General features: G+C 39.2%; 1 protein-coding gene across 1 annotated transcript in view; it reads right to left on the reverse strand.

The window, feature by feature from the left end:
- Positions 1-444: 444 nt before the first annotated feature.
- LOC120020713 (phospholipid phosphatase-related protein type 5-like) overlaps positions 445-12,309 on the reverse strand; it is a 49,522-nt gene continuing 37,657 nt past the window's right edge. The window contains exons 5-6 of the mRNA XM_038964434.1: positions 7,079-7,219; positions 445-474 (exon numbers count right to left, since the gene is read on the reverse strand). Coding sequence (XP_038820362.1) covers positions 445-474; positions 7,079-7,219 — 171 coding nt within the window. The remainder of the gene's footprint in view (positions 475-7,078; positions 7,220-12,309) is intronic.

Consider the following 12,309-nt stretch of genomic DNA (forward strand, 5'->3'; position numbering starts at 1 on the left):
AACAGGAGAGAGTAATGAAGAAGAAGAAAGAAGGAGAGAAAATGATGATTGGTTGGAAATAATAAAATAAACTGGTAAAGCTACAGAAATATCTACAATTCCTTTGGAATGATCAGGGTGAACATAATGTTTGATTGGAAATAGTGTCATACTGTATAGATCAGGGTTGGGGTCAATTATAATTAAAGTCACTCAGTTAATTCTGGAAGTTATTTAAATATACAATTCAAAAACTGAAAAGGTTTTCAGTATATTGAGAAGTAAATAATTGAATAGGAATTTCAGTTTTATGCCTGAATTGAAATGTAATTGATCCCCAACCCTAGTATAGATACACGTCAACATCAGGATCTGTGTGACCCTCCCTCCCTCTGGCGACCATGATGACTGATAAGCGAGCAGCAACCACGTCCAAACAATGTGTGTCATGTGACACATTCATTGTCATGTAACCTCGGCAAAAGTAATAGGATTCTAAAGAGAAAAGAAGAAAAAAATGTAAAGAACAGCGAGATATCTTCAATGATTAAACACATTTCAGGATTAGACCAGAAATGCCATACTGAAGCATTTATTAAGTATACTGATTCAGACAGATCAAACAGTAGGCTACTTGGTATCATGATGATAATTGCGGTCTCGATTTAACGGAAGAAGAAGATTGCTTATATTTTTGGTCAATTTACTACAAAGTTAAAAAAAAAACATCTGACAAGATACAGCATAGTATCGGTCCAATTATATCTTCATCCCCAACATCTCCACCTTTCCTTTCTTCAATTATGTAACAACCCTTACATAACCATCAGCTAATGAGTCAGTTGCTTTTATTTGACCAGCTGAGGTGCTTGTAAGGCTGGCTGTCCACACACAAACACACGCACACACGCACGCAAACACACACCAGTGTTTCCGTTAAGCAATTGCCGGCTTTTGGCTGATTAAAAAACATTTAAAGCCGATAAATAAAACTGTTGCTGGTCAAAATGACTAGGAGAAAAAAAAAGCCAAAATAATGCTTTTTATCATTGATGGAATATACCAGTCGATGGAAATACATTTGACTGTCATGCTCATTTGTCTATCGGTTCATTACCATCATTTAGTGGAATTAACTTGGCCTGTGTATATTTGCGTTAGTCATCATGCATCTTATTTATCCAACACAACTACCACATGCGCACAGCATACAGCTATCTTGAGAGGGATTTCTCCTGCTGCTACTCAGCTGGTTGCTCCTGGAGTAAAACATGCTTTTATAAGCCCATTCATTTCGCAACAATTCTAAATACAATCCTGTGTTAAAAACTGTTTTGGTGCGCGATTAAAAAGAGCTACTATTTTATTTCTCAACTGGTAATTGAAGCGAGCCTCCCATTCACCATTCAAGTGCAGGCAACAGGATATCAGCGCGTCACCCACCACTTTACAAAGTGAGCTGGAGGCAGTATGCATTTTGAAAACATACTTAATTGTTTGAAACCTGAATGTTTTATTTCATATTATGAGGAATTATGAGTTTTACTTTTCTTCAAAGTAGCCTATAGGCTAAATGGGACCATGAAGGCAATTATTTTATAAAGACTTTATAGGCAGCGAGAGTTTCAAGTCTGGGGTAGCTTACAATTTATCATACCATTTCTTCTGTTCTGAGTGCCAGTTATGATTTTCATATGCACAATTTTATGGAACAGTTTCATTTCAATAAATGTTTTAGTTTCTCAAAATCATTGTAATGTGGTTAATCATAAGAATTAAAATGATACTAATCAAAAAATGCGAGGTCACCAGCCTCTGCCACATGGAGACATTGATACACCGTGATTCCATTGGCGGCTAAAGAAATGAGCGCATGGAACATATAACCTATAGGGCAATGCAATAGTAGGCCAATAACTTCCATTGCTATTTCACATCGAGGATTGGTGATTATCGAGGGGGAGATGGTTGGAAAGATTTTCAAATAGCCTACTGTGAGGATGTATTAGTTTTAATATACTATCATTCGAAATGGATGTAAAAAAAAATACTATTTCCTGCATTTCTGCGCAGCAGGCCAAGTACTTCTATGCATGCTCAGGCGTGAGCGCTCCTTCAACATTATCAGGACAGAGAAACCAGACACATGCTCATTGCTCACACGTAGCACTCCAAACAAACAATGAAAACATTTTACAAAACTCGTAAATGATGGTTATGAAATAAACCAAAACATGTTTCTCACAAGTCTAGCAGGTTGTGAACTCTGCAAACAATATTTCCACTCCAAGAATGAGAACGGTAAACGACTGTAATTAATACATGCATTAACAGAAATGAATGTAACCAAATAACGGGGATTAATGGTACATTTACTACCGGTGACATATGTAATGGGGAATTTATTTAAAAAAATGCATAAAGGGCAAATAATACACACAATAAAACAATGAATCTCCCGAGTGGCACATCGGTCTAAAGCACTGCATTGCAGTGTTGCGGCGTCACTACATGGCGGCGCACAACTATCCCAGCCTCATCCGGGTTAGAGGAGGGTTTGGCCAGGGAGGCTTTACTTGGCTCGTCGCGCTCTAGCGACTCCTTGTGGTGGGCCGGGCACCTGCTGGCTGACATTAGTCGTCAGTTGAACGGTGTTTCCTCAGACACATTGGTGCAGCTGGCTTCCGGGTTAAGCGAGCAGGTGTTAAGAAGCGCGGCTTGGCGGGTCATGTTTCCGAGGACGCAGGACTCGACCTTCGCCTTTCCCGAGCCCGTTGGGGAGTTGCAGCGATGAGACAAGATCGTAATCACGAAATTGGGGAGAAAAAGGGGTTACATTTGTTTTATTTTTTTTAACTATGAATGCGCAAGAATTGTCAGGAGACAGACTTGACTATACCTTCGTCACTTACCCCTCCCCTTCTTGTCTCAACATTTTAAATTATACTCAAGACACATTTTCACACATATTTTAGATGCTTTTCACTGACAGCTGCAACCCAATAATTAGCTAGGTCTATTGCAAGGTGCGCTGCCCAAATTGAGGACTCAACAAATAGGCATCAACCTAGGAGCTTGTGATTTGAAACAATTCACAGCAATTTAAAATACGTTAATGATCCTCGATTATTCTGTGGCTGTCATGCTTTCTGGTGAGCTATTTTTAATGATTTTATTTCCCTATAGACAGGAGTAATTAAATAATTATGGCAAATTTACAGTGCCTTTAAAAAGTATTCTGACCCCTTGACATATTCCACATTTTGTTGTGTTGCAGCCTGAATTAAAAATGGATTAAATTGATTTAGTTTCTCATCCATCTACACAAAACACCCCATAATGAAAAAGTGAAAACATGCTTTTAGAAATGTTTGAAAATGTATTGAAAATGAAATACAGAAATATCTCATTTACATAATTATTCACACCCCTGAGTCAATACATGTTAGAATCACCTTTGACAGGGATTAAATCTGTGAGGCTTTCTGGGTAAGTCTCAAATAGGTTTACATGCCTGGATTGTACAATATGTGCCCATTATTCGTTTCAGAATTCCTCAAGCTCTGTCAAATTGGACGTTGATCATTGCTAGACAACCATTTTCAAAATTCACCATAGATTTTCTAGCATATTTAAGTCAAAACTGTAACTCAGCAACTCAGGAACATTCACTGTCTTCTTGGTAAGCAACTCCAGTGTAGATTTGGCCTTGTGTTTTAGGTTATTGTTCTGCTGAAAGATCAATTCATCTCCCAGTGTCTGGTGGAAAGCAGACTGAACCATGTATTCCTCTAGGACTTTGCCTGTGCTTAGTACCATTCCGTTTATTTTTTTATCCTGAAAAGCTCCCAAGTCCTTAACTATTACAAGCATACCCAAAACATGACGCAGCCACCACTTGAAAATATGGAGAGTGGTACTCAGTAACACGTTGTATTGGATTTGCCCCAAACATAAAATGTTGTATTCAAGACAAAAAGTGAATTTCTTTGCCACATTTTTTGCAGTATTACTTTAGTGCCTTGTTGCAAACAGGATGCATGTTTTGGAATATTTATTCTATACTTCTTTTCACTCTGTCAATGATGTTAGTATTGTGGAATAACTACAATGTTGCTTATCCATCCTCAGTGTTCTATCACAGCCATTAAATTCTAACTGTTTTGAAGTCACTATTGGCCTCATGGTGAAATCCCTGAGCGGTTTCCTTCCTCTCCGGCAACTGAGTTAGGAAGAATGCCTGTATCTTTGTAGTGACTGGGTTACACCATCCAAGGTGTAATTAATAACTTCACCCTGCTGAAAGGGATATCAATGTCTGCTTAATTTTTTTTACCCATTTACCAATAGGTGCCCTTCTTTGCAAGGCATTGGAAAATCTCTATGATTTAATCTGTGTTTGAAATTCACTGCTCGACTGAGGGACCTTACAGATGTGTGGGGTACAGAGATTATTTAGTCAATAAAAAAGAACGTTAAACACTATTATTGCACACAGAGTGAGTCCATGTAACTTATTATATGACTTGTTAAGCACATTTTTACTCCTGAACTTATTTAGGCTTGCCATAACAAAGGGGTTGACTACTTACTGACTCTTGACATTTCTGCTTTTAATTTTTAATAAAAAAATAAAATAAAGCATTATTTAACTTTGACACTATGGGGTAGTGTGTGTAGGCCAGTGACACAAAAATCTAAATTTAATCAATATTAAATTCAGACTGTAACACAATAACATGTGAATAAAGTCAAGGGGTGTGAATACTTTCTGAAGGCACTGTATTTTCATTTACTTCCCTATTGGACCCACCGCTATGCCATTTCTTTCCTGTTCTATTGGTTTTCATATCAACTTTCTTTAGTTGTCTGGAAGCCAAAGGCGCAATCCTAGTCATATTAGCAACCCATCGTAGTTGTTGCATCTTTAGATTTCCCCTCTTTCTAAGTTTCAAGCAGACATTTTTATCTCTGTCACATATGGAACCGCTATAAGGTGCACTGTTAAGAATGGTGTTTTCCTGTTAAGATGCATTACCATGCACCCAATGCATATGGGTCTGTTAAATTTCTCAAATGGCCAGTAAATTAAAATCTTCCCGGTCCCTCTGACACACACACAGGGCCTGCATGAAGTTGAAGCTAACACACTGTACAGCTTCTGGTTTGCCTCTAAGCATATAGCAAAGCTCCTGGAGATGAATGATTTAGTCTTTGGAGGCCCTATAGTGGTAGGGAATGCTAGGCCATGCATTGCAGGGAAATCATGTCGCTGACCTCCTTGGTAATCTTGATGAAGTGCCTTGTGGAGACCAGGTGCTCCACCTATATGAATCCACAATGAGTCCAGGGGAAGTTACATTGGGCCATTCGTCAAAGCAAAAGAGGATGCCCTCATCTCGCTAACATGAGATGTGTGAAGTGAATAAGGAGGCGGATATGTGGAGAGGTGTGTGTGTGTGCGTGCGTGCATGCGTACGATGAACAAAGCCTTAATGGCAAGAATGATCCAATTTGTAGTAGGTTAGGTTTGAGGGACAAGATGTACTTTAGGTGTACTATAGGAATCAAACATCCAATGGAAAGCCCTTTCACTCAGTGTACAATGTAGCGTTGCGGCAAGGAGGATATATCTAAATGCATTTCCACACTGAATGCATTGCCACACTCAACATCACCATGGCCATAGGCCATCTGGAAACAGAGGACAGAAGGTGACCCAAATACATCTGACACATTAGGATGTTTTAGAAAACCCTTTAGAGACAAGCTCACTGCTCCCCAGACTGCCTGACTGCCTGGCTGCCTGACGTCCTGGCTGCCTGCTACAGCATTCAGAGATTTGAACAGAGTTCATTAATAAACATCCCATAATCAAGCCAGTTGTTAGTAATGAAGGATATCATGTCTTACTACTAATACAAAAAGTAATAATAATATTGAAAGGGCAAAATTAGTATTTTAAAGGGCATTACAGTTTTTCCCGGATGAAACTATCGTTGCATATGGGATACATGAATTCAACTGAAAACAATAAACACAACAGAATTATGTCATTAGACAAAAACTTGATGTTGTGAAATATGTATCCCCATCCATCGACAAACACTGTATTCCAGTAGTGTTCTTCTCTCCTGTCAGTTATAGGGTTACTCTAGCTTCCAATGGTCTGAACAGTGATCTGTCAGTTATAGGGTTATTCTAGCTTCCAATGGTCTGAACAGTGATCTCCTGTCAGTTATAGGGTTATTCTAGCTTCCAATGGTCTGAACAGTGATCTGTCAGTTATAGGGTTATTCTAGCTTCCAATGGTCTGAACAGTGATCTCCTGTCAGTTATAGGGTTACTCTAGCTTCAAATCAATAAACCGCAAATGGGCAACTTAGCCCAATTTCTCTCACACACACACACAGTTTATACCAGCATGGCTTTGTAGTTATCAAAACACTTTGTACAGACAGGTAACAGAGACAGGTTTTTCTTCTTACCTTATCTGTTTGCACTGTGTGTGGTTTATCCCAATGTAACACCGTGTGTGGTTTATCCCAATGTAACACCGTGTGTGGTTTATCCCAATGTAACACCGTGTGTGGTTTATCCCAATGTAACACCGTGTGTGGTTTATCCCAAAGTAACACTGTGTGGTTTATCCCAAAGTAACACTGTGTGTGGTACAGTATATACTGTAGCTAATCACCTGTATTGAAACTATTTAGGAAAATAGACATTAGACAGACACTATCTCCCTCAGGGACCGGGATTGTGGACTCTTGCCTGAGACATTGAAAGAGCTTAAAAGAATTGTACCTGCACAATATATAGGACTCTCAAGTTAGACACAGTACTTTGTAATCCAAACACATATGTATATTTTTTTATCCATTTTCATACACCCTCACACCACGGAAATGGTGGAAATGTTGATATTTCTATACAGAGAATGGAGGATAGGATACATTTGATGTGTCTTTCTGTATGGTGGGCACAGGAGAATTGGCTGAGGCTAAAATGCAAAGTACACTAGGAAAGTGTATCTAGCAGAGCCGGGAACACAGTATGTTGTACTTAGCCTACTACAGTTAAATGTGTCTGCCAGTACCTGTGAGGCTATGTACTTCTCCATTGTGTTGTCCATGATCCTGGGCTGGCCCATCATAGGAATACTGCTGACCACACTCTCCTCCGGCGGGATCTCATTCAGCAGGCTCTTCCCTTTGAAGTTCTGCACCACCCCTAGAACCTACACTCACAGCCACGGCAGAGACAAAGGAAAAGAGAGAGAGAGAGAGAGAGAGGGTGAGGAAGAGCGAGGGAAAGCGCAAAAGAGAGATAGAGAGACCGAGACAGAGAGAGAGACAGAGAGAGAGAGCAGGAAAGAAAAAGAAAAGACAGGACAAAGAGATAAGGAAAGAGATACTGTACAGATATAGGATCTTAATTTGATCACCCTGTTGCAGAACATATCTTACGTGTAGTATGAGGTTTAAAAAGGCTTCTGATGTTTTAATTTCCATTTTAAAATGTCAGACTTGATTTTCCCTTACAAAAAATGTATCAACCCCTACAAAAATGTCCATTAATTCACATTTCCTGTTACTGGCATGCTAAAGGATTATTTTCCTGCTGTAGCAAACTGGCTCCTACATCTGTAGTTAGTAAGTAAGTTAGGCGGATATGGAGATAGAGACCCTGTGGCGTTACATAAGTCCTTTTTCCTAAGATAAAGGATTCGCATGACTTGCCCAAAAATATGAATTCAATCAGAGCTGTGTGTGTGTGTGTGTGTGTGTGTGTTTGAATGCATGCACGCCTGAGTGTGTGTGTGCATGCATGCATGTGTGTGTCCTCAAGGAGTTCCATCCATTACCAGAGCCCAAACAAGCTTTTTGTATTTGACTACTATCTAAGGCAATGTTCAGACAGATGATATTGTTCTCTGAGTTGCATTTCTCCTCTAAAGGGACTCTTCCATTACCATTACAGGCCAAAGAGCCCCGCAGTCATTTGTTGAATTACATCCCAAATAAATAAATAATACTGTATACGCGGTAGTTATTTTCAGTATGTGTTCAGCACACTTCCATTATCTCAGCAGGTTGCTGTAGTATGCAGCATAAACACCTGCCTCAGCTTGAGATATGGCATGTTATAAAACTTCAAATGTGGTAATAACCGTTTGTGCGCAAATTGCGATCTCACACCACGGCACTAAATTCTCCAGACACAGGCGTGACTGAACATTGCATGTGAGAGTGGATTAACACAAGCAGGGTACAAGCATATAGCCAGTGAACAAATATAGTGCACATCAGAGGTAAAAGACATGTGTGCGGTAATGTGAGATACATACAGTATGTTGTGTACACACCCAGAAAGAACACATTCTACATATAAACACATCAAATTTGCTAATTTGTTCAGTTTAAATTTCAGACGTGAAACCATAATTATAGTTCACATGTTAACGCCACCTATTCATATGGGAGAAGAATAACATTTTCACCTCAGATATGAAATTAGCAGTTTTACATGTTAAAAACAGTCACGTGAAATCGGATATGAAGTTACACAAGTGAAAATCTCACTTTCACATGTGGAATTGCAAGTTCACATGTGAAATTCAATCACATTTGAAAATCAAATTCACAGGTTCACATTTAAGAAAACTCCACAGATGTGAAAAACACTCACATGTAAAAATCACATTTACAATTTCACATGTGAATAACTTCCACTTGATTGTTTTTTACACGTTAACTTTGTGGTGATTAATTTCTGTATGAATATCAAATGAGGAGAGACAAACGTATCACACAAGTCAGAGTTATACTTAAACTGAATCTTTATTAGTGAGAGCTTTGCAGTAGCGATGGCTGGTCGACAAATCACCCTCAGATGATTCATTGAGAGCCACAACACAAAGGCTACTGAGATCTTTAATAGCAAAGATCCACCCCCTAGTCTACATAACAAACCACAGATGTTTGGAACGGGTCACAAGGTGAGACTTTTTAAATGAGAAAGGAGTATCCCGTAGCCAGATAGCATTCACTATAAATTATCGTTCAGTTTGGCCCCTAAGACGAGGTTCCGATCTAGTTCCTGGTACTTCATAGCACAAAAACACCAACTCATCCAATGGCATAAATCAATTGTCAACTCCAGATACTCCCATCTCAAGTTAAATCTCTTCTTGACCCCACTCCTGGACAAGCTCACTGAGGGGAGTGAGCCTCTAGGTCATACACTATCCCAGGACAAGTGTAACATCAGAGATGACATACAATGGTTCCAGACACTACCACACACATCCCCCAATGCCAAAGGAGGGAGTGACTGGCATTGGTACAGACATTGTGGAGACAAGTAATTGGTTCCCCATTAATCACGCCATCCCTTCACGGTTTAAGAATAGGTAAAGATATATTCACATATGAAGACAATGTTCCCTCCTGTCCTCTTTCTGATATTCTGCATAGCACCAGGGACATGTGAAAGACAAGCCTGACCTCTCCCCTCTCTGGGCCCCAAGTGACTGAGCCCCAGCTGAGGGAAGAAGTGCAACTGCCAACACCAGAGTCCGAAGGGATACATTCTAATAACAAGTATATCATATAAGCATATTATGCAGATAAGACATCTTAATTATCTATGTTACCCAAATAATTCTGATTCTTCCGCTACAACTTGCAATTCCAGATGTAAAAGTGAAACTCTAATTTGCATTTCCATATGTAAGAAAATCTCACTTTCACATGTGGAATTGCAAGTTCACATATGGAGTTGAAATAATGTTATTCTCCACACTTGAAAAGATGGTGTTAACATGTTGCAGTTGCAATGTTTTTACTGGTGGAATTTGGGTGACCACATCTAAAAATCCCAAATGCGGGACAAGGGAACGATTTTACGAAACATTCGCGGAACAGGAGAGAATATATTGTTTTAGAGCAGGTTAAATTTAAAAAGTTTTGAGCTAAAAAAAAAAATTCTGATAATGTGATTATATAAAACACCTCCCTCTTTCCTGCAATTTTCCCTATCTTTGGTTATGTTACCCTGGGCTTTGCTTTCACTGTCTTTTTTCCAGTTGCATGTTTTGGCACATTCATTCCAGCAGCATAGCACCCTGTATCCCACTGCTGGTTTACCTCTGATACTAAGCAGGGTTGGTCCTGGTCAGTCCCTAGATGGGAGACCAGATGTAGCTGGAAGTGGTGAAAATAAATGAGGGATCAAAACATTTTTACAAGGGAAAACTGTCTGACTTTCAATCACAAAAACATTTATGGGAATTATTCATACGTGTCCCGAAAACCATATTATTATTTTTTCAAGTTTTCACACCTGTGCTTTCTTGCTGATAATGCGTGATATGCGTCTGCTAGCCTGTGATTTGGTCTCAGAAATCCCATGCTGGTCCATAGCCACGTATCCCCTTTCCCCATTCAGTCTAGTTAACTAGGCCATACTAGGTTAGTGTCCCGAATGGAACCCTATGCTCTACATTGTGCACTACGTCTGACCAGGGCCCATAGTGTAGTTTATCATTTGGGACAGAACCTAGCACAACCCTCCACCTCTCTTCTACCCAGGGAAAAACTACACTACAACTCTCCATCTATGCTGGAAAAAATGTATGATTTGCTAGTCTTTGAAGATAAGTATGTGCTAGTAGTAATATGGAGTTGTTGAGGACAAACATGTTAGCTACAGTATGAGCAACAACCTAGCGCTAATGTATCCACACCCAATTTGTAATCCACAACCAGTTCAGCTAGATTTCTCCACAGAATAGTGCTCTGAAATCTGAGAAACGCTTGTTCATACTCAATCTATTAAGAAACACACCATAGAATAACATTGTATTGCAGAGATATCACAGGAATCCACTCATACAGGAGCTCACTTGAACTGTCCTAAACAGCTCCACATGGCCCCACTGCATTCATCTGACCCAATTAGCCAGCCATACGAGGAAGAAAACCCTCGCAGGACTGAGCCTTTGCCAGGGATATGCAGGGTTTCCATCAACATCTAGATAGTTAAATAAGGATCACGGTAGCAGATTCATGATCAGATGGTCGTCACAAGCTACCATAGCCACAAAGTCATAAACCCTGACTATTTCGATAATTTCTCTTCTTAAAATGTGATTATTAACATAACCCTAACTGTAACCATAACCTTAACCACAATGCTAACTTCATGCCTAACCTTAAATGAAGAACAAAAAGCTCATTTTTGTTTTCATGAATATAGCCAAGATCAGTGCTTAGGGGCAACTTCATCCTACATCTTGTTGTTATCCCTGGCCATTCTCCTCTAAAATAGGAGCCTTGTGGCAATATGAAACATGGGTAACCTGTGCCACCTAGGAGATGGTGAGAGAGAAGGGACACAGGCAAGCACATGGTAATATTCATTTAGTTTCAAATTGAATACACCCCAGGCAGATACACACGTATACTTGTCTGACTCAGTGATACCTGGGGAACCTATTAAAGTTCATAAATTCATCAAGACTAAAATATAAAGCACATCTTTCCATTATGTTCCCTTCTGGATTCTTCAGATTGAATATGAAACTCCATAAATCCATCTGGTATGTACCGGTACTCTGATGTTTGGTAGTTGTGGTTGTTCGACATATCAACATTGAAAACACCTGATGCCCCCATCATCTATCCAAATGAGTTTTCCCTTGATGTTGGCAGCATGGGGAAATGATTTTGCACCGTCTGTGGCTTTTGAAAGACTTGGACAGGGATTTGACACGGCCTCACAACACACAGAGAAAAACACTGGTCCAAACAAGTCTATCGGTCAAAGGGGGAGATAACAAGATCCAATTCATCTAATATAAAATATTCATAGAGCCTTCTTTTCTATTGCCTCACCAATGTAAGTTCAAGAACAGAATTACTCTTCACTTTTTCATGCAAATGAATATACAGTATGTAGATGACTTGACTTGGACCAGAAAAAAGTAATGACGGCGTGATCATATTTTAGATTAAAATGAAAGAAATTGAAGAGCTGACAGTGAGACTGCATAAAATGATTTATAAAATGATTTATGTAGCAAATACAAAACAAACACTTGTACAGAGTTAAAACAACAAGCATATACATTTGAAAATGTCGAGGGCACATACTCATGATGAGTATGTGTAAAAAACGTAATATGTACAGTGAGGGAAAAAAGTATTTGATCCCCTGCTGATTTTGTACGTTTTCCCACTGACAAAGAAATTATCAGTCTATAATTTGAATGGTAGGTTTATTTCCCTAATTTAAAATGCAAATCAAATTTATAACATTTTTGAC

The sequence above is a fragment of the Salvelinus namaycush genome, chromosome 25, assembly GCF_016432855.1.
Source record: "Salvelinus namaycush isolate Seneca chromosome 25, SaNama_1.0, whole genome shotgun sequence".
NCBI lineage: Eukaryota > Metazoa > Chordata > Actinopteri > Salmoniformes > Salmonidae > Salvelinus > Salvelinus namaycush.